Source organism: Geotrypetes seraphini, chromosome 4, assembly GCF_902459505.1.
Source record: "Geotrypetes seraphini chromosome 4, aGeoSer1.1, whole genome shotgun sequence".
Lineage (NCBI taxonomy): Eukaryota > Metazoa > Chordata > Amphibia > Gymnophiona > Dermophiidae > Geotrypetes > Geotrypetes seraphini.
In genome coordinates this window covers 235,938,355-235,961,998 of record NC_047087.1, presented here as the reverse complement: position 1 = coordinate 235,961,998, position 23,644 = coordinate 235,938,355, and the positions used below count along the sequence as shown (strand labels likewise).

The window sequence follows — 23,644 nt, the reverse complement described above, 5'->3', positions numbered from 1 at the left end:
AAGGTAGAAAAAAATAATTTTATTTCTATCTTGTGATTAGAATATATCAGATTTAAAATATGTATCCTGCTAGAGCTGATGTTAGACATAACTGGGGAGTGCAAAGCCCAGGCAGTGTGTCTTTAGCTTCCAGCTGGCTTAGGGCTCTCTCTGACCAGGAGGCAGTTGCCCTAGTTCCACTCCCCTAACACCATTCCTGCCATGTGTGACTGTGGTATTCTGTTAGCATGATATTTGTGTAGCATTCTGTAATAATTTGGCTTATTCAGTTTTCTTGATAGTAGAGGGGATATATGTGAAGGGGAGGGGAGACGGGGGTTTTGTTGATCCTTGCCCTGTATTATTTATATTTATAAAATGACAATTGTACAGAATATTGTTTCTTTTTATACTTTAATAAAATATGTTCAATATAAAATCATAACTATTTGAGGCTTGTGCGGATGGATTCAGATGGTTAATGGGACCGAGCTCGCGGGGATGGGGCTTTTAAAAATTTCAGTCTTATTAGTTTGCCGGTCCACAAAATAATTATTTTATTTCTGCCGGTCCATAGGTGTAAAAAGGTTGACGAACACTGCTCTAGAGTATGAAAGGGAACAGAACATAAGCTAATATGCAAAGAACAAGTGGTAGGGCTGTTAGATTTCCAGGAAGGTAGAGGGGTCAGGGTAAAGGGTCATGGATTTGATATACTGCCTTTTTACGTTCAAGCAAAACAGTTTACATTTATTATATACAGGTATTTTCTCTGTCCCCTAGTGGGCTCACAATCTCAGATTTTTGTGCCCAGGGCAAGAGAGGATTAAGTGATTTGTCCAGAGTCATAAGAGACTGCTTTGGGAATTGAATCCAGCTCCCCAGGCTCTCGGCCCACAGCAGTACCATTAGGCTAATCTGGATAATTGGCAGAAAGCAGTCAGTGTTAATAATCCTGTGAGCAACAGGAATGAGATGCTGAGAAAAAGACATAGATATAGGGAGAAAACATTTGTTGATTTAATTGAGAATCGCTATAATGAACTATCCCAAAGGCAGAAAGCCAGAAAAGAGGTCAAATGGGCAGACTGAATAGGCCGATTGGTCTTTATTTGCTACCATTTAATATGCTACTGTATTTAAACAGTTCCTCATTTGGTGAATTCTGAATATTTAAGAGATATTTGCCCCCCTAAAACCCAGCACACAGGGGGGTGAATTCAGCCCAGTGCAATGTTGCTTAATGACGAATACCTGATGTATGAGTGAAGGTATAGTAATGTTTTTTTTTTCTGTTAGTATAATAGCTGTGCCTTTCTGTGTGAATCTAATATAATCCCATTCATATAACACATTTTATTACATAATGACTTTATTTAATATATCACTTTAGCATATTCTGAGTTGGTTCTGTGTTGATGATACAATGCTTCTTAAAAAAAGAAAAAAAACATAATAAAAAGAGACATTGGGGGCCAAATTCTACAAATGGCACCGATATTGGCGGCTGCCCAAGAGACAGCCGCCGATCATGTATCAGTCACGCAATGGCGCTATTTGTAGCATCGCAGCTACCTCAAAACATAAGTGCTGGAAATGTAGGCCAGGGGTTTTGAGGCCTGCATTTCCAGCACCTATGTTCGATGTGAATCACATCTAGGGGGACACCTAAGGTTGTTTCTGGCAATAGCCACGCCTACTTCAAACTTAAGCGTCCTTAGGCATCGCTGTAAGCGATCTAGATGCCATTTTTGTAGATGCCTCTAGACGTCTACATTTTTTGTTTTAGACAGTTTTAAGTTGGCTTTTTAATGGCTTTGCCACTTAAGCTAGGTGCCAATAGGACACCTACCAGCACCTAACTTTTGGTGCCGTTTATAGAATATGGGCCCGAGTGTCATTTAAAAAAAAAAAAAATTATTGGTTTAGAACTGAAACCTAAGAGAAAACGTAGCTTGTTTTTATTTTTTTAAAACTATAGATTATTCATAGGAATATATTCTATAGGCAGCAGGTTCTGTTTGATTTCTTTGACCACGAGGGTGGATCAATGCTTTTATTTCTTGGGGGATGGGGGGGAAAAATCAATAACTGAGGATGGTTTTTTTTTGCATTTATTTTTGCTGATGGTGTAAAATCATCTTCCAGTGGGGCAAAGCCTAAGTTCACTCTCTTCTGGTGTCTGCTACTAGACGACATGATCTCTGGCATTCTGCTACAGTAATTAAATATTAAGGATTTTGCCTCCATGTCTAGAGATTTACCACTATAGTTCATTGAATATTTATTTTCCTATTTTCTTGCAATATAGTACACCATCACAGGAACTAAAAGTACTGCATTTAACTTAATTATTTATATCCCCACACCATCTAATGATTAAGGCAAGTTATAAACTTTGCATACATAGCATCAGAAAAGACATTTAAAAGTGTAAGATGTTGAAGATACAGGAAAAGAAGCAAAGTTTAATGAGCACAACTTATGGGCAGACTGGATGGACAGTTCAGGTCTTTATCTGCCGTCATTTACTATGTTACTATGTGTGGACAAACCAGTTTCAACAGTAACTTCCCAGCCTTACTACCCCACTTATAAAGTTTATGTCTCTGAAAATAAATATCTTGCTTCATTTTCTGATGCAATATATCATCTATCTCCTGACCTCTGAAAGGTCTCTTAGCGCTTTCATCCATAATCACACAGTACCCCCTCTATAAGATTTGCAGCTCTCCTAAAAGGTCCAATAGGGCTTTTTTTCCCTCTGCTTCCTCTTCATGGCATTGTGGAGAGGTATTGTTGATACGACGTCTAAGTCCAAGTTTGGACATTTTGTGAAGTACATCCAAAAACTGGGTAGAGAAAATGGTCATTTTCAAAACTACAAAATGACCATCCTATTTCTTTGAAAATGTCCATCTTATTTCTTTGAAAATGACCTTTCTAGATTTGGTTTTTTTAAAAAATGGCCAAAAAAAGATTTTTAAAAAACGCACTAAGGGCGAACATAACATCCCCCCCAACAAAAAAAAAAAACCCACACAAAACAAGGCATTTAGACATAGGAAGGGCCAGCATTTTTAGTAGACTGTCCACACAGACATGCCTGCAGAACAGTAGGGCACCCTTGGAGACACCACAGTGAGCTTCACATAAGGGGTAAAGGTATATCTCATCATAACCCCGTTATATCGGGGAGCCCTCCAAAGCTTCCCCAAAACCTACTGGACCCATCTCTCTATCATTCCAATAGCCTCTATGACTGCAGGCATCATCTACTGCAGTGTTCTTCAACCTTTTTGCACCTATGGACTGGTAGTAATAAAATAATTATTTTGTGGACCGGCATCGGTCTGCGGATTGGCGGCTGAAGAACACTGGGCTAAGTCGTGGGTCCACCCCATAATAGTACTAATTGTAACACTATTTTTTTCCATTCATTTTTCATAGATACACATAATATAATCTTATTAACAACACATAATGGTTAACCACAAAATTAAACTACACAAAGCACACTGACAGCAGATGTAAATTCTCAAAATTGACATAATTCAATCGCTAAATTCAAAAATAAAATCATTCCCCCCTACCTTTGTTGTCTTCCTCCCTCTATGCTATGCCTTACCATCTGGCCTGCTCCCGCCTGGCCATTTTATGCCACCACCGGTGTTATCTTCAGACCGGCTCCCTCTTCCTCACTGATGCAGTGCACAAAGCTGCGGGCAGCGGCTCCTTGCACGTCCCACACCTCATCTGGAAGCCTTCCCTCTAATGTTGCGACGTCAGAGAGAAGGCTTCCAGTTCAGGCGCAGGATGCACGTAGGAGCCGCTGCCCATGGCTTTGTGCACTGAACCAGTGAGGAAGAGGGAGCCGGCTCAAAGATAACGCCGCATTGAGCGCACTGTGGACTGGTTTTTGAAGAATGCTGTTTTGGGCCTGATGCATGTGCCGGCCCTGTGGACCGGCAGGAAATTTCTGTGGACCGGCACCGGTCCACGGACCGGTAGTTGAAGAACACTGATCTACTGCATATATCAGTACAGTAAGATTTTGGTTGGTTTTGATGGGATCACACTCTCCATCACATGTTTACTAGTCAGAGTGGGTCTGGATTTCCTTCTTGGAGTCCATTGCACTGACCTATCAGGCTACTCCAGACACCTGCTTGCTGCTTTAATAGAACTGGATATAACATCTGCAGCTGTCATACAGGCATGTAAGCACTGTTTCCTTAACATCTTTGGGGGGTGGGAGAGGCATGCTGACAACTCCAGTGGTCTAGTTAATTTAGGCACTTATTCATTTCTTTTTCTAGATGTCCACTGAAATTTCTCTCTCTCAGTTATGGTCCCTATTCTATGGAATCCTCTTCTTTTCTACCTCCAGACCGAGCACTCTCTTTTTAAAAAATTTGCATTTATAATATAATTATTTCACATAAAATGAAACAAACAGATAAAATAGTCCTCATCAACAGAAAGAAAGAAACAGCTGAAATAAAAATACAGGAAAAGGAAATTCTAAATTCTAAATATTAAACCCACCCCCCTCATTAGTCATTTCAAATTTCTATATCCACTCATTTTACTCCTCAAAAGAAACTTATTTTTCCATTTTTCCAACGCGACGCATGTATGCCTTACTACAGAGTGAAAATCTTAGTAAGGCATACATGCGCCGCGTTGGACGTTTTATTCATACGTGGATTCATTCATTATTTCAAAGAATGCAAAGATACATATTTTAAAGAAGGCAAAGACCCCCCGAGGCAGTCAAGAGCTAAAACACTGATAGTGTCCAGTGTCGGGTCATTCGATTTTAATGCAATAAAGTGAATTTTTATCCACTTTTGGAGGCATTTTCACCTTTTGGTGTTATTGTTTATATCAGTAGTGTAGCCAGAAAGCCAATTTTGGGTGGACCTGAGCCCAAAGTGGGCAAGTCTCTCCTTCCCCTCCCCACCCTCACCCCATGCAGCAGCTCTCTCTTTTCCTCCCTTCCCTCCCAGCCAAGTCATCAGTTCTCTTTCACCCTCCCACCCCCAGCATAGCTGCCCCACAAACTGTTACCCGGCTCTGCACCACAATTCAGCTCTCTAAAAACTTGAGCCACTTGGTTCAGAAAGTTTGGAAGTCTTGCAGGATCAAGTCTTGAGAGACTGGGCGAAGACAGGAAGAAGCACATGATAAACTAGGTGACAACTGGAGAATATATGAGAGCTCTAACGCAGTGTTCTTCAACCACAGGTCCATGGACCGGTGCCGGTCCACAGACATTTCCTGCCGGTCCACAGGGCCAGAATGTGCATCAGGCCCAAAACAGTGTTCTTCAACCGCCGGTCCATGGTGCGATCGATGTGGCATTATCTTCGAGCCAGCTCCCTCTTCCTAACTGATTCAGTGCACAAAGCCACGGGCAGTGGCTCCTATGGGCATCCTGCGTTGCAACGTCAGAGGGAAGGCTTCCAGATGAGGCAAGGGACGTGCAAGGTGCAATTAGTACTATTATAGGGGCGGGGTCTGGGGTGGAGATTGGGTAGAAATGGGCGGGGTCTGGCCTACGACTTAGCCCAGTGTTCTTCAACTGCCGGTTCATGGACCGATGCCGGTCCACAGAATAATTCTTTTATTTCTGCAGGTCCATAGGTGTAAAAAGGTTGAAAAACATTGCTCTATCGCACTAATTGTAGGGTGGTCAGCACTGAGTGCAGGGAGTTGAGGAGGGTGCTGTGGCGGTTATGGAGCTGTGCTTAGTGCTTGGCCGTTGACTCCACCAGCCCCTGCTGATGTCAATTTCTTGCTCCAAGGTGGGGAACCAGCAGAGCTGATGGCCACACACGTGTGTATCACAGTCCCATGACTGCTGCACACCATCCCTCTGCTCCAACTGGAGGGGTGCTGTGACCTGGGTAGCCAGCAAGCCAGTTATACCACTGCATGAGAGAGAGACTGGATGAAGGTTTTGGGGGACATGAGAGAAACAGGATGAAGGCCGGCAGAGGAGGGGTAAATGAGAGAGAGACTGATGGGGTTTCAGGCCATAGTGAAATGTAAAACTAAAAAGAAGACCATACTCTTTTCTTCACCTATCAAGGTGTTGCCTTTTTGGGGGGAAGGGAAGCATATTAAATTGTATTTTTACTGTATGGTCAGTTCTTATTTGTTGTAATCTGCTTAGAACCATTCTTTTAAATTGCATTTTTCTTTTAAATCATATTTTCTACTGTAAGACCAATTCTTATTTATTGTATTTTGTTTTGAATTGTTTTTTCCTTTTAAAATTAATCTCCACTGTATGACTTGTGCTTATTTGTTGTAAACCGCCTAGAACCATTTTTTTGGTTAGGCGGTATATAAAAATAAAATTATTATTATTATTAAGGGACAGATTTATTAATGTTTCTTTGCCAGGGAACATACAGTAGAATAGGCAAACTGTTTCTAAAACAGCTACTGGTGATCGGGGAAAGGCTTTTTCACCCCTCCCCCCAAAAAAAAATTGGAGGGATGGGAAGAAGAAGTAAGAGAGGTCTCAGCTGTTAGCTCCTAGATTCAATGAAAATTTATTGAGGAAAGTGGTACTATAACTGCATCAATCTAAGGGTCAAAGAGTCCAACTTGATTTGTATGTAGGAAGATTCTAATATGCACTTCTTATAGAACTTTTATGGATCTCTAGAAAGACTTACTACAGAAAAGCTGACATGTGACAGTGCGATGCATATGATTAGGTGATGCTGATTAACCCTTTCTCAGTACAGAATCGGAAATATTGGATGCTTCATTCAAGTTTCCGGAGGTATTGTGCAACAAACAATATCATCCCTGAACAAATACAATTTTGTGGATTATGCAAGCCTTTACAAGAGAGGAAAGTTACTACAATCTAGTATGGGAAATAAGGATTTTGCATTTCACTGTACACCTTGCTGAAAAGTTTTCCACTGAAGCCTTCCGGAAAAAAATAAATAAATATATATATATATATATATATATATATACACACAGTATTTGCATTCATGGAGATTAACTGCTTCGATATTTACTTGGAAATGGTATATTTTAATGCTACTGAAATAAACCAAATCCAGCTAGAATAGCTGGTACTCACCTCGCCTAGCCTGCCTGATCTTTGGACTCAACATACTCCTAATTCCAAGGTCTCCTTCCATGCAGGCTTCAGTTTGATGTTATTCTCTTTGCCTTTTTTCTCACCCTGTTGCACCTCATCGTAGCATTTCTCCCGACAACAGCAGGCGGACTCCCAGCAGCAGCCGGAAACACTGCTTTCCACTCCCCGCTGCTGGCTCAGGAGAGCTGCCTCGTATTTAGCTCAATAAACCTTACTGCATTATTTATCCAGCCTAGAATTAATTTCCATCCAACTAACCATTAAGTGCCTGAGTAATTAGTGTCCGTAAATCACTTGCGCGCAGACAGGAGGGCTGGACCGGACCCCTTTCCTAATTGGCCACGCATCAACGCTATTAAGGTCTCTGTTTGGGAGAGAGCGAGCCGTGTGGATGATGCCTTCTCTCGTATTCCACTAAGACCTGCTGGGGGAATACAAAAAAAAAAAAAAAAGAGGGATTTCAAGCAGAATCACATCTAAGTGAAACAAAGCTGCCAAGACTGAGCCAGAGAAGAAAAGGGCAGGGGAAAGAGCCATCTCGCGGAGCAGGATTACGGCAGCCCGCAGGGGACGGGGAGGGGAGGGGGGGGGGGTCAGACTGCTGATGGAGGAAATGAATTCGCAGAGCTCAGGGTGAAAGCCCCGCGCGGGAAGGGGTAAAACGCGGAGCTCGCGGATCTAACACCGCACGTCCTTAAAAATTCGAGGCGCGTGCATTGGACAGTCCGCCTTCGCTTTCCCTACAGCTCAGCTCAGGCCCCCGGCTCCCTCGCGGATCTGAACTGTACGTCACATCCTTAAAAATCACAGGTCCGCGCCACTTTTAGCCTATGGCTCTGACAGAGCTCTATGACAATTTGACTCTGACGGATCCTAATGCTTTTCCCTCCCTATGCTAGGATCCGTCAGAGTTTAAATTGTCATAGAGCTCTGTCAGAGCCAGAGAGTAAAAGTGGCGCGCGGAACTCGGATTTTTAAGGACGTGCGGTTTTAGATCCACGAGGTCCGCGTTTTACCCCTTCCCGCCCCGCGAGCTTGGATCGCTCCTGAGACCCGATAAAAAAAAAAGTAGAAATAGATACGGCTCGTCAATGGTAATTATTTCACGGGGGGGGGGGGGAGTCCCTCTGCTGACTAGGCTAGGAGAGACACTTAGGAGCCCTCCCCATACAATACCGCAGCAAAAGGCCATGGCAAAGTAAGGGCAAGTGAGAAGAGAGAAAATAGTTGAGTAGCTTGGAGAGAGCGAGCTTCAGTGTGGGAGGCTCTGCAAAACCATTGAAAGAGGTATTGATTTGCTTCTGCTTAGAAATGCCAGTTCATCTTTACAGAGGACATTTATAGAAATACTTGCACTGTGCTTAAATTGGGTGTCGGGACCTTTACCGATATCTTCATAGGGTATATTCCTTGTGAATCATTTTTTAATTCAGTGGATATTTATATTTGATCAATATTCATCTTTATAGATAGATGTAGATATATAAAGTAATATATATCCTGTACTGTATACTATAGATATTTTGAATTGTTGACTGCATCACTGCACTCACTATAAGGATAGTTCTACTGCCATACTGTAAATATAATACAGTGTTATAATAGTAATTGTATATCTCTGTAATTATCAATACCTATATTTATTATATATGCAGTAGGTATTTTATTTATTGACTTAACTATTTATATACCACTTATAACCTAAGTGGTTTACATTCAGGTACTCAAGCATTTTTCCCTATCTGTTCTGGCGGGCTCACACTGTCTAATGTACTTGGGACAATGGAGGGGGGTGGGGGGGTTAGTGACTTAGAGTCACAGGAAGCAGCATAGAATTTGAACCTACAACCTCAGGGTGCTGAGGCCGTAGTTCTAACCACTGAGCCATATCTATATAACTATCCAAACCTATATTTACTATACCTTATATAGGTACCCGAAGTTATAAAAGTAATTGTATATCTATATAACTAACACTGTTACATTTAGGCCCTCTTTTACAAAGGCACGCTAAGTGTTTTAACGTGGATTTAGTGCACGCTAAATCAATGCGTGCGCTAACCGCTAATGCATCCATAGGATAATATGCACATGTTGGCATTTAGCGTGTGTTTTATAGTGCGAGCTAAAAAGCTTAGCGCGCCTTTGTAAAAGAGGGCCTTACTGTACATGACAGTAGAACTATCCTTAAAGCGAATGCATTGATGCAATAAAAATATCTACAGTACGTCGTGAGTCCCCAATTCTCTTCAAATCACAGTATTACAAAGAAGAAAAGTCCCTGCTCATCTGAGGTCAGCTCACTAATTTTGAGGAAGACACATGGATGTACTATTTTGTGCTATTTAGAGCTCAGACAGAAACTGTTGACAACCAAATAGGAAGGGGTGAATGAGGGATTAAAAAAGTACACAGGGAAGGCAACTGCGTGTGCGTAAAAAGCTGGGAGTATAATATTCCCATAATATCCTGGGGCCTGTCTTAATGAGCAAGTAGGCCTTCTTGTATCGCACAACCTTGAAATGTATAAACACTTTCTTGTATTGACTCTTATTATTAAAGTTCACAAGGAGAAATAGTACCAAGTATGACACACTGTCTTCTTGTCATCAACAACAGAAATGATGGTTATTCAAAATGCAAAAAACCCCACTTAAAGTGATACCATCTTATTAAACTTACATTTCCTCTTCTATTTATCAACATAGGAGCCAGCTCTGTGGGTGATGTGAGCATCAAGTAAACTCCTTAACAGTAATCAGGGAGGGGTTATTTTCATTGGGTTTGAAAAATTGGCATCTATGTTTATCAACCTTTATTTTTGTAAAAGTGGACAACCATACTTCAGACAATGCATCATGGTCTCTGCCCCACTCATCAGATTATGCCTAACCAAATTCAAAGGAAAGAAGACCTTTCAAATCATAGAGTAAAATGCAATGGGCTACTGTGAATGATTGAATGGTCTGTCTAGAGAAAACTCTGATTATATACCAGAAACCAGACAAAATGTTAGCTCGTGCTTTAAAAAAAATGTCTTCTGGGATTATGAATGTTCTGAGATTACAGGAAGTGAGCTCACATATGAGAAAGGCCTCCTGGGAGATGAAGTTTTCAGGATGCAGTGAAATTGAGAGAGTGATGCCAGTGCTAAATTTTGTGCTTCTATTTTATAAGTAAGTTCTATTCCATCAAAATAAAAGAGAACAAAAATAGAGATAATTAGTTACTGGAAGCCAATTAGAGAATCTTCAGCTAGAGTAAAATGCTAAATTGTTAGTGGAAAGAGAGAGGTGAAAGTGCTTCATGCCATCGGGCATAGCAGAACTGAATTGTACTAGTAGGATATCGGTTTGCTTCATAATCGGGTAAAACAGGCAACAGACAGATGAAAGTGCAGGGGATACATACTGAAGTATGACAAGTTGGCCAAGCCTAGTATTGTGTCTTTAACTGCCTGTTCGATACCTGCTATATAACAATGCATAGATAGTAGAATAACTGGTTATACAGGTTCCTAAAATGAAAGCATGTGTAATTAAAGCCAAAACACAATAACTCTCAATAAAAACCAACTCTAGAGATGAAAAAAATAAATAAATTTTCTCATAAAAAACTTTAACTAAAATTAACTCTCCTGAAATTGTTAATTAAAAGTGTGGAGGTGCATTTTCAATAGGACATCTGAGTTTGACCATTGTGGGAAAGACATCCAGAAAGTCAGTAGAGAAAATGTCCTCTCTCAAAACAGCAAGACATCTATCTATCTTTTTTCTTTTCTTTTTTTTTTCTTTTTTTTTTTTGGGGGGGGGGGTTGAATGACCTCTGTAGATGTTTTGGTGCTTAGTACATCTATCTTTTTTGGCCATTCTTAAATATAAAGACATCCATATGAAAAACATACAAAAGCAATCTTTTCAGACGTTCAGTCAGCATTCTTAGCAAACTGTTCACAGACAGCTGAGCATTCTTGAGCACAGCAGAAGGGCACTCTAAGGCAGGGGTGTCAAAGTCCCTCCTCAAGGGCCGCAGTCCAGTCGGGTTTTCAGGATTTCCTCCATGAATATGCATGAGATTTATTAGCATACATTGAAAGCAGTGCATACAAATAGATCTCATGCATATTTATTGGGGGAATCCTGACAACACGACTGGATTGCGGCCCTCGAGGAGGGACTTTGACATCCCTGCTCTAAGGACTACTGCAGAGAATGTCATATTAAAAGTCCTAAGTACAGATGTAATTATAATGTCCTTATATTGTATGGTGAGCCCTGCAAAACTTATTGTACCCATCTGTACATCACAACAATAGCCCTTATGCCTGCAGGTATCATCTTTATGTAGGCACAGTAAGTTTTGGAGGGCTCACCATACAATATAAAGACGTTATAGTGACATCTGCCTAGGATTTTTAATGTGAACCCTTAGAGAGCCCCTCTGCTCTGCTGTGGAAATGGAGGAGGGGGTACTGAAGAATTCTTAGCCCAACCAACTTCCTTAATCTGAGGTTATTTTGCCACTGCAGCTAAAAAGAGTGTTAGTTTAGTTTTGCAAAGTGCCAATTTGGAAACTTTAACAAAATTAAAATAACACCTTTGTTAGCTGCAGTGGCACAATAACATCAGATTTAGGAAGCTGGTTGGGCTAAGAACTCATCAGTACCCCTCCTCCATCTCCACGGCACAGCAGAGGGGCTCTCTAAGGGTTCACATTAAAAATCCTAGGCAGATGTAATTATAATGTCCTTATATTATATGGTGAGCCCTCCAAAACTTACTGTACCTACATAAAGATGATACCTGCAGGCATAAGGGCTATTGTTGTGATGTACAGATGGGTACAGTAAGTTTTGGAGGGCTCACCATACAATATAAGGACATTATAATTACATCTGTTCTTAGGACTTTTAATATGACATTCTCTGCAGTAGTCCTTAGAGCAGGGGTTGGGCTGATAACTTTTCATCACCCCCTCATATGTGAGCCATGTGAATGTCATACAGGCTGGAAACTACTGGTGTTTTTTTCACATTTTTGGGTGGTGGGAGGGAGTCAGTGTCATGCCTTAATCCTTCCAGTGATCATCTGGTTAGTTTGGGCACCTTTCTAGCATTTAGACGTTTTAAAACGGGTCTAGCTCCAAACGTCTAAAAAAAAAAAAGCCCAGGACATTTTGTTTAAGGTTTGATTATGCTTGCTGAGCATCCAAGTCCTAAACCCACCCAAAACACGCCTCCAACATACCCCCTTAAGATTTGGACACACTGAAGACAAAGCAACCAGAAAGGCATCTAGAAAATCTGTTTTGAGAATGCCCACATGGACGTTATGACTAGTAAGACGTCCAAGTGCCGGTTTATGCTGTCTTTTGGATGTCTAACTTTTTTTTTGAAAATGAGCCCCATAGCTCTCAGAAGCATGAGACATGCAAGCTGCAGTTTATCACAGCTAACCAAGAGACCTCTAAACCATGATTGATCCAACCTGCACAATAGTGCTAATTGGATGATATATATAGAGGAGCATTTTTGAAAAAAAGTCTAAGTGAAATTGTGGTGCTCTATCATAACATCCCCCACAAAAAGTCCATCTTACAGCCATATTTTGAACTGAAATTGGAGTTTCCTATTTGAAAATACATGAGAACATCCAAAATGAACAGTCATTTTCCAAAATAAGATGGCCAAATTATGAGCACATCCACACACACAAAAAAATAAGGACAAGAACATCAGACTGATAGCATTTGTACAAAAATGGCCATACAGAGTCCCTGCAGAGCAGTCTAGCAGTCAATACAGTGGACTCTAATCCAGGGCACTCTTATTTTATTTTATTATTTATTTATTTATTCATTTTCAATAATACAGTTCAAGATATACTTGTACAGAAAGCTTTTAAGTTAAAAAAAGTCCAACAATAATATAATAACTTCAAAGATATTAAATTAACTTAAATCAGCTCAAGTCCACAAAGATCCAAAATGTAATTTATAAAACGGAAACTATGAATTGTTAACTAAGGAAAAATGATGCAAATTAGCTGATATGGACATCTAAATTATACTATACTCCTCCTTTCTTTTCCTTCTCAAGCCGAGATAGAGATAGGAAAGTTGTCAGTTGGTAGGGCTCAAAGAAAACATATTTTTGTGAATTATATTGTATAATACATTTGCAGGGATATTGAAGGAAAAAAGTTGCTCCAAGAGCTATAATTCCCGGTTTTAACATAAGAAACTCTTTTCTTCGCCTTTGTGTGTCCCTAGCTAAGTCTGGGAGCATTTGTATTTTAAGTCCCATGAATTCTTTCACTCTATTTTTAAAGAAAAGTCTCAAAATCCAATTCTTATCCATCGTTAGGGCTAAAGTTGCCACTAATGTTGCAGGAGTAGCCATTTCTTTATCTGATAATTCCAGTAGTGCTGATACATCTATTGGTCCTTGGCTGTCTTCTTGTTGTTGAGTTTGATTTTTCTTGGGCAAATAGTAAACCTGTGTAAATGGAGGTAATGAACCCTCAGGAACTTCCAATATTTCCACCAGGTATCGTTTTAACATCTCATGAGGAGTAATTGTTGTAATTCGTGGAAAATTAATCAATCTGATATTGCTACCTCTTGAAAAATTTTCAAATGTTTCAATCTTCCTTCTTAAATTCACATTGTCCTTAATTAAAGTTTCTTGGAGATGTTTGGAAGATTTTAATTCATTTTTAATACTGTCTATAGATATCTTAGAGTCACCAATATCTTGTTTTATTAGGGTAGGGCACTCTTATTTTAAATGATGAGCCCTCCAGATAGAGGGATGAGGCCATGAGGATGACACAAGAGGAGAGAGCAAAAGGACCATCCTCCCCTACTTGCTTCATCCATCTAGCTGCAGAACTGTTGGGGACTTGCAAGACGTCCAGAAAGACAGCTTTGAAAATCGGCAATTTGACATACAGTACTCCCCTGAAATTAATGGGGGTTCCATTCCAGGAACATCCGCAAATTTCACAAAACCACAAATGCGATTTAGGAGCTTATCGGAGGCAGGAGAGGGAAGATGGGGCGGTGGTGGGTGCTGAGAATCGGGTGCCGGATCATTCTTAGTATTTTCCGACCACCTCTTCCGGGAACTAAAGTCAGGCTACACCAGTCAGGAGCTGCTTTGACATGCCAGGTGATTGGTATAGCCTGACTTTTGTTCCCGGAAGAAGCGGTTGGAAAAATACCGTGAAAGACTGAATCTGCGATTTGCTAACCGCAAATTCATGGGGGTATACTGTACTGGCAATTAGGCTATCCAAGTGTCAATTTATGCCATTTTTTGGACATCTTAATGTTTTGAAAATGCCCCACATAGTGTCCAACAGGAATACCATGGAAGAAAGGCATTTAAATAAGACCAAAGTATTAATGCACAGGAAAAAGTTCTCTTTCAAAGAATAAGCAGCTCTGAAATGAGAGATCATGGGGTGTGGGTGACAGGGATAGATTTGAGCTTAGTCAAAGAAAATATTTCCTTACATAAAAGAATGAGGATGAATTGAGCACAATCCCAGCAGAAATGGTGGAGATATGAACAGCATCATTCTAAATTCAAGAAGACATGGAACATGGGATCATTAAGAGAGTGGGATTTTCAAGCTGAGCAAGTGGTTTGAATAGGCAGAGGAGATGGGAAGAACAATGGCGTAGCTGGAGAGGCTGATGCCCGGGACAGAGGCACCTGGCATCGCTGCACTGTGCGCCTCCCCTCCCCTGCTCCTCTTTGCTGCTTGAGTGCCCGCCATGTTTACCTTTTGAAATGTTCACAGGTGTGAGCTGCATCTTCCACCCGCTGTTCGTGCTGGCCTTGGCTCCCTTCTGACGTTACGTCTTGATCCCACAACCAGGAAGGGAGCCGAGACTGGTGCAAGCAGCAGGTGGCAGATGCTGCTCCTGCAGGCAAACATTTCAAGTGGTAGCCAGAGGTGGAGAGGAAGAGAGGTACCGGTGTCCCATGAAGATGGCACCCCCTTCACTATGCCACTGGGGCAGAATTTATTCACCAAATATGTTCTATGTTTCTATGGGTCTAATATTCAGTAATGGTGGCTATTGGATAATATAAAGCACTAGAACCAATGGTTTTCTTTAATTTACATTTTCAGTAATGCCATCTGTTTAAGTAGCATTGCAGAGCATATGTTGATGTAGAAGCTGGTGCCACCAGTCAGGGGTGTCCAACCTTTTGGCTTCCCTGGGCCACATTGGCCGTAAAAAAAATTTCTGGGGCTGCACAAACGCGCAAACACTGCAGCAAGACAGAGGAGGGAGCCAGCAAGACGGTAAACACTAAGGGCAGCAGAGGAAAACACTGCATCGCCCTCAACCGGGACCGCACAAAATACTTCACGGGGCCGCATGCGGCCCTCGGGCCACAGGTTGGACACATTTCACTGGCCTAACTTAAATGGACAATTTTTCCAGAAAGTGGCTAAATTTCATAACTCTCTGGAATTTTATTTTATTTATTTTATTTTTTACAACTTCTAATCCATTCCTAACCATGTCCCTGGGCTCATAGAACATCCATATAACAAACTACAGCATGATGGCTGGATAAAAGTTATCTACCTGTCTTTTGGAATATCAAGCCTGTGTTTCTATTTTTATCTAGATATAAATAAACAGCACACTTAAGTCACTACTTACCGCAACTTAAAAAGCACTACTGCAGGGCACACCCAGGCATCCTGTGGTAGTTTTGGGATCAGCATGCGCTAAAAATATTTTCCATTTTTTAGCTTGGGGGGCATGTTTGGAGGTGGAGAGTATGCGTATTCTGTGCTAATTAGTTGGTGCATGCCAACTGATTAGCATGCACTTAGCGTGGGAGCCCCTACTGCCTAGAAAATAGGTATTGGTGAGTGTTCCCACACTAATGGCCATGTGCTAATGGAGGAATTAGCATGTGGCCATTAATGGATCAAATGGGAAATGTGGCCATGTTACGGCTGTGCTAAAAGTGGCCTCAGTATGTGTGCTAATGATAGTGCTGGCCACCTTTTTAGTGCCTCTAAAGTAAAAGGACCACAAGTTTGTACCTGGCAATGGAGATTTAAGTGATTTGCCCAGGGGTCGCATGAGATGCCTCAGTGGGAATCAAACCCAATTCCCAGTTCTCAGCTGTAACCATTAGGCTATTGCTCTAGTTATTATTTGATTTGACCTACAGTTTTAGGGGTATACTGTACATAGAGTGGAAAATGAGCATAAAACACATTCCTATGCAAATACTTTGGTAGGTGTAAATGTACGTGGCTGCATTATAGTTGTGATTTCAGCAGATATTGTTAGGAGCCTATTGCATGTTTTTTTAAAATAGCCTAAGTGCCCCTACTTGGCTCCCCAACTTAGACAAAATGCTATAATATTGCCTTCTATTGTTCTAATGCCACTGGGAAAGGGGTGGGATCAAGCTGTGAAATTAAGGAAAACTACTTCGCAATCTAATTCTAGTACTACAAGACTACCACCAAGGGCTAAAGTGGCCATTTTTAAAGCAGGGAACGGCAGTGGCAGGAACATCTATTGATCAATTCTGCTCTACTGTTGCCCTAGGATAACCCCGCGAGGTACTAGACAGATGATGCAGCAAGAGATCAGGTCAAGAGGTTATTTTTGAAAGTAAATCATGATAGGGAAATGTTCTTGGAAAAGCAGTCAGAGGGTTGAGGATCAATGGGCTTTTTTTTTTTATGGGACTGGGTGTGTGGTCTGGGTGTGTGGAATTTTGATAAGGGATTAGTTGGGGAAGGGGGAAAATTTGTGGCCTTTGTGGTCCAGCACCTTTAGTGGGCCTTATGTGGTAGGTCTTTGCATTGTTGAGACCAGAAACACAATATTCCTGGCTGCAACCAGTCGCCCACCCGCTACCAGGGTTCACAAAAAGATTAACTTTGTCCGTATTTGCTTCTACAATAATGGTGCTTACAGTCACTCATGGACTCACAAATCACACTTGAGCTTGGGCATAGGCTGGGGCTGGATGAATCTGCGGTCTCACTCGCCCCACTCGAGCTCCTTACTCTCCTTCTGATGTAAAAGACAGCTCAGTGAGGTATGAGTGAACCAAATTGGATCTGTATTTAAAGTTGATTTGAAGAACAGTCTTTGAACTATTTACATTCACTCAGTAAAAGACAGATACTCCAGTTCCATGAAAGAATTTTCCCCTATCACTTCCTTTTCACTTTACGGTCCATTATTCAGCAGACCATTTGGTTCTATCAACAGATTTTCTCCAGTCACTTCCAATTCCCTTTAGTCTTGTCAGTTCCCTCCCAAACTTCTTTGGTAGTCCCCCTTGGTCTCAGGGCTCTGGTTGGGAAAGAAGGAACAACCAAAATCCAGGATCATACATCCTCGGTTTCTTTTATAACCTTTCCCTTCCCTCCTGGGAAAATGACCTCCAACTCCTCTCGCAAAGCTTTTCTAGCCACAGTTAAGATTCAGTGACCACCTGAAAAATCATCCAACACCGGGCCATGATGCGCCCTCACCTGGAGTACTGTGCCCAGCACTGGGCGCCATACATGAAGAAGGACACGGTACTATTTGAAAGGGTCCAGAGAAGAGCAACTAAAATGGTTAAGGGGCTGGAGGAGTTGCCGTACTGTGAGATTGGAGAAACTGGGCCTCTTCTCCCTTGAAAAGAGGAGACTAAGAGGGGACATGATCGAAATATTCAAAATAATGAAGGGAATAGACTTAGCAGATAAAGACAGATTGTTCACCCTCTCCAAGGTAGGTACTCTCTAAAGGGGATAGATTCCGTTCAAACGTAAGGAAGTTTTTCTTCACCCAGAGAGTGGTGGAAAACTGGAATGCTCTTCCGGAGTCTGTTATAGGGGAAAACACCCTCCAGGGATTCAAGGCAAAGTTGGACAAGTTCCTGCTAAACTGGAACGTAGGCAGGTAAGGCTGGACTCATTTAGAACACTGATCTTTGATCTGGGGGCCGCCGCGTGAGTGGACTGCTGGGCACGATGGACTACTGATCTGATCCAGGAGCGGCAATTCTTTTTTTTTTTTTTTTTTTGTATATCATTTTTATTGAGGTCAACCAAAGTAACAAAGGGCATACAAGAAATACAAATGCAACTGGGAAATACAAAGGCAATTCTAATGTTCTTATGTTCACTGCTTTTATAACAGAGGCATTTATCGAGGGGTGGGGGGAGTCACAGTTGCATAGTAAATAACACCCAAAATGTCAACCACCATTCATTCTTCCTGAATTTAAACACAAGGATGATTAGTTGATAAAACTATTCCCATTAGAAGGAAACCATCTTGAGAGGCTTATAACACTGTACTCTGATAATGTTCCATTTTTACCTAATAGGCCAGGCACTGAATCTTTTACTCATTAAACTGCCTCTCCTTGCTTTTCATGCTAAGATGTGGAAAATGCATTGAGGTCACAGATCACTAAAATGGAAACGCTAAGACATTAGACTGTATGTTTATATTTGTTAACACATAATGGGCCTCATTCAATAAGGACTTTTCAATAGGAAAAAAGTATGGTGAAAAGTCTGTTTTGAATAAAGTCCAATATTTTGCCCTGACGAGAACTTTCCAGAGGGAATTGTTTCACAGTTTTCCAAGTTTCCAGTCAGCAGTTTTATGAGCAGACATTTTATTGGAGTCAGCCATGGACCCATAAGTTATACAGGTGCCGGTTGATATTCAATACTGGCGTCGACATAGCTAACCAAGCAAAGTTTGGAGTGCCTTTTGTGCAAACCAATATTAGATTTGGCCAGTGCCCTCATATCTGCCAGCACTAAAGTGGACAGCACGGCAGCAGTCAGAGGAGAAATTCAGCTGTACTAAGTGCTGCCAAATATTTCTTTCTGTCCCTCTGATTAGGTTTTGAGTTGTCAAGACCCTTCCTTCCCACTTCACTCCCTCTGAAAATCTACTCCAGTACAGTCAAGTGGTCTAACAGAGAGATAGACCTCTGAGGCATTTAGATAGATAAAAGGACTGATAAAAAAATATGTAGCACAATTTTTCCTCGTTACAGAGGATTTCAAGGTGACAAGTTAGTCCAGGGATGCCCACACTTTTTGGGCTTGCGAGCTACTTTTAAAATGACCAAGTCAAAATGATCTCCCAACAATAAAATTTAAAAAAACACAAAGCACACTGTACGCAGAGAAAATGTTAATTATCATTTATATTCTGGGTTTATTTTTTCAAATAGATCAAGGCAGATGACTTTATGCAATGTCACTTCAGAAACAACCATACAAAAATAGACAAATAAACCCCCTCCCTTTTTACTAAACCGCAATAGCAGTTTTTAGTGCATGGAGCTGCGCTGCTCTCGATACTCATAGGCTCCCTGCGCTAAAAAACACTATTGCGGTTTAGTAAAAGGGGGCCATAGTGCAAAATATAGACAGCAGATATAAATTCTCAAAATGGCCACATTTTGATCACTAAATTGAAAATAAAATCATTTTTTTTTACCTTTGTTTTCTGGACATTATTCAAATCTTGTTGGTCCCAGGCTCTGGTTGTCTTCTGATAACTTGCTTGCCAGGGTCTCCTTCTTTCTTCTTTCTCCGTGCTAACCATTCATCTTCTATCTCTGTCCTCCCCTTCCATTTCCCTTCCCTCCCCTGGAAGTCTGGCATCTTTCCTTTTTTTCACCTCCATCCACAGATCCACCTTTCTCAACTACCCTTTCATTGAGCATCTCTCCCTCCTTCCCCACCACCCCAGGGTCCACCATCTCTCCCTTTCTTTTCCCAACTACCCTCCTATCCAGTATCTCTTTCCCCCACTCCACACCATCCCTTGTGTCCAACTTCTCTCCCTTTCTGTTCCTTCCCTCCCTAAATCCACCATCTCTCTCCCACTCCTCTGTTTTTAGACCCATTATTTCTTTCCCCCCCAAAGTCTGGCATATGCACGTCTCTTTGAACCCCCCTTCCCTCCCTCCCTCTGTGTACTTCTATAGCAGGGCCCCGAAGGCTTGCACCCCTTGAAGGCCTGCCTGTCTCCCTGAATGTCTGCACCTCCAAAGGCCTGCACATTCCCCCTTGAAGGTCTGCCCCTATCCCCCCCCCCCTCCCCCGGAAGGCCTGCATGTTTCTCCCTGCCCTCCCACATCCATTTACCTAATCCCTGCAGGGAGCAGCCTGCAGAGAGGATCGCTGGTACTTTAGCAATCCTTGCAGGTTGCCATAGGCCTCAGGAGCTGTCTTCCCTCTGCCCCGATCCTGCCTCTGACTCAGAGGAGGGGCAGGACCGCGGCAGCAATTCATTTTTTCTGTCACAGCCCCTCAAACATGGAACTCGCTCCCTATTTATTTAAGGGAAGAACGCAACTTGGATAGTTTTAAGAGCAAATTAAAAAGCTTTCTTTTTAAGGATGTATTCAATAATTAGTAAGCCTTATTTTAACTGCACTTTATAGCTTCTCTGAAGTAAATTGATCTTTCCTTTCCTTTTGTTTTTCCCTTGAATGTCTTACTTACTATCAAACAACTTGTATTTCCTTTCCCTACCTCTCCTTGTGTTTTAATGTGTTTGCAATGTAAGTTTATAATTAGTCTTGCAAGACTTAGTTCTTGTCATTTGGTGTATTGTTCCCTAAATTTTGTAATTTTATTGATATGTATATCGCTTAGAATTCTGATTAAGCAATCAATCAAATCCTTATTAAACTTGAAACTTTCAAGGTTAAAAGAAGGGAACCATTAACAATTATACTGCTCAATATTCAGCCAGCAGCAGCCAATGGTTTGTTGTTTTTTTTATGTTAAATTACAAGCTAAACTGGATCCTGATATTCAATGCCAGACCTTGTCCAGCAACAATAACAACAACCAATCGGACTTCTGCAGGGCATTAGGGCTTATGTAGGTCCTAGCCAATATTCAGTCAGAATCCATAGAAATGGATTGAGCATATTCCCCCTAATAAATTAAATGATCATTCCCCAACACAAGTGTGGCCGCCCCTGGCAACAATTCCCTCTCTCCACTCGCCCTCCCCTGGATAGCCATTGAACTCTTTCACAAGATCCAGACATGCTTCTAGTTTGGTTATATCATGACTGGTATTGTTTAATTCAAAAAGCAAAACAACAGGGGAACTCCACTGATGTTAGATATTACACAGAAAGGGAGTCTAAGTCTGGGTTAAAAAAAAGAAATCCACAACATATATGGGAATATGTTCAGATAGATCTGGAACTTGTATTTGAAATATGAATGATCGTTTGCCCCTTGTACTACATAGTAGATGGAGCCTGTTAGCCAAACAGTAATTGGTTTTGCGGAATTAGATTTCCCTTCCTGTTCTGTCTGTATGGTCACAAGATTTAGTGCCATACAGCATGCAACACATCCTCTGCGTTCTGAAGGCTTAAAGCATGTTAACATTTCTGCCATTGCACCTGCATTCCCTAGTTTCCAAAGCTCTTTTGTTCATTTGCTAGAGTTTTACCTTCATTTTCAAAAAATAATAATAATAAATAAATTTGAACCACCATAGTCTTTGTTCAACAATGTTTATTTCATTCTGGGTAACACAATGATCTGAGGTTTTAAATTCAGTTTTAACATTTCTAGGCAACCTTGGACAAGTCTATCCTAAGCAGCTTAATCTCTTGATTCAAATTCTAGCAGGGAATATTTTGTAATGGCTGCACTGGAGGGAAGCATTATAATGTTATCATCTGGAATGAAGGGTCAATTAAAGCTGAACTTATCAAGTACCTTGGTGTAGATGGTCCTAGCATCCATTACAAGGATTAGAGAGAGAGAGAGTTGCAGTTGGTTCAGGTGACAGAAGACAGTCCACAAGCACCTTCAGCAAAAGTTTAATAAGGAGCAACTGAGGAGTAGCTGAGTGAGGGTAAACGACAGCACAGCACTAGAAATAGCACCCCATTATGGGATTATATGTACCCAGCAAGTATGTAAGAAGGAAGTAGAAAAAGGTTGCAGGAATCTGAATGTACTATATAACATCTGTATTTAGGAGAAAGCATTCATGGACATTACCAAGGTCACATAAAGGCTAGGGTGCATTATCAGGACTGTCCTGGGCCCTCTTCTCTTTTCCATATATACCCGCTTTGTTGGTACGCTGATCTCCTCTCATGGTTTTCAATATCACCTCTAGGCTGATGACTCCCAGATCTACCTCTCCATGCCAGATATCTCTATAGGAGTTCAGGCCTGAATTTCAGCCTGCCTGTCCGACATTGCCGCTTGGATGACTCGCTGCCATCTCAAATTGAATATGGCTAAAACTGAACTCCTTATCTTTCCGCCTAAACTCACCTCCCCCTTATTCTGTTCTCTATTTCTGTGGATAACGCTATCCTCCTCCCTGTCTCATCGGCTCACAACCTAGGGGTGATCTTTGACTCCTCTCTCTCCTTCTCTGCTCAGATCCAACAAACCGCCAGATCCTGTCCTCCTCTATAATATTACCAAAATCCATCCTCCTCTCTGAACACACGACCAAAACCCTTGTCCACGCTATCATCACCTCACGCTTAGATTACTGCAACAAACTTTTCTCGGTCCTCCCACGCACCCGTCTCTCGCTTCTTCAATCCGTTCAAAATTCTGCTGCACGACTCATATTCCATAAGAGCCGCTAATCTCACATTACCCCTCTCCTCAAGTCACTTCATTGGCTCCCCGTCCATTTCCAAATACAGTTTAAACTCCTCTTGCTGACTTACAAGTGCATTCACTCTGAAGCCCCCGATATCTCTCTTCACTTATCTCCCCCTATGCTCCTCCCTGTAATCTCCGTTCATCGGCAAGCCCCTCTTATCTGTACCCTTCTCTTCCACTGCCCACTCCAGACTCCATCCCTTCTTTTTTGCGGCACCGTATGCCTGGAACAGGCTGCCTGAGTCAATACGTCGTGCTCCATCCCTAGCAGCGTTCAAATCCTAGCTAAAAGCCCTCTTTTTTGAATCTGCTGTCAGATTCCTATACCCACTGTATCATTTCCTCTACCATAATCTTCCCAACCCCGAAATGTCCTGTCTAAATTAGATTGTAAGCTCTTCTGAGCAGGGACTGTCTATTGTAGTTAAAATGTACAGCAATGCTTATGCCTTTCAGTGCTTTAGAAATAATAAATAGTAGTAGTAGTAGTAGTAAGTGGGGAGAGAATATTGCCCTGCATATATGCCCATTTGTCAGATCAGCTAGCTTGTCTGTACTCATCTAGCTTTGATGGAGAAGGTAGCTGGACTAAACAAGGCACTGACACTGGTCTTAGGTCTGTAATGCAATCTAAGTTGGTGGTGCTGACGGCCTGTACCAGGTCAGTGTTGCTTCATTTACAGTAAGCTCTCCTTTTTCAATTCTTGTGATTTCTAGAGGTAGTTCAAAGTAAGTTACATTCAGGTACAGTAGGCATTTCCCTGTCCCCAGAAGCCTAATGATAGGAGCCAATTGTGCGCATAAGTTACAAAATAATCACTCTTACATGTGTGATTAG

The 23,644-nt window shown here is 41.5% G+C and overlaps 2 protein-coding genes across 5 annotated transcripts in view; one reads left to right on the top strand and one right to left on the bottom strand.

Moving 5' to 3' along the window:
- Positions 1-7,873, bottom strand: part of ARHGAP22 (Rho GTPase activating protein 22) — a 285,773-nt gene extending 277,900 nt beyond the window's left edge. For 2 of the 4 annotated variants that reach the window (XM_033943089.1, XM_033943090.1), the window contains exon 1: positions 7,094-7,362. In XM_033943089.1, coding sequence (XP_033798980.1) covers positions 7,094-7,154 — 61 coding nt within the window. In that variant the 5' untranslated portion in view covers positions 7,155-7,362. The other 2 variants (XM_033943092.1, XM_033943093.1) reach the window with 2 other exon arrangements.
- Positions 7,874-8,283: 410 nt separating this feature from the next.
- The window catches only part of WDFY4 (WDFY family member 4), a 613,830-nt gene continuing 598,469 nt past the window's right edge, over positions 8,284-23,644 (top strand). The window contains exon 1 of the mRNA XM_033941175.1: positions 8,284-8,401. The gene's annotated coding sequence lies outside the window, so the exon portion shown is untranslated. The remainder of the gene's footprint in view (positions 8,402-23,644) is intronic.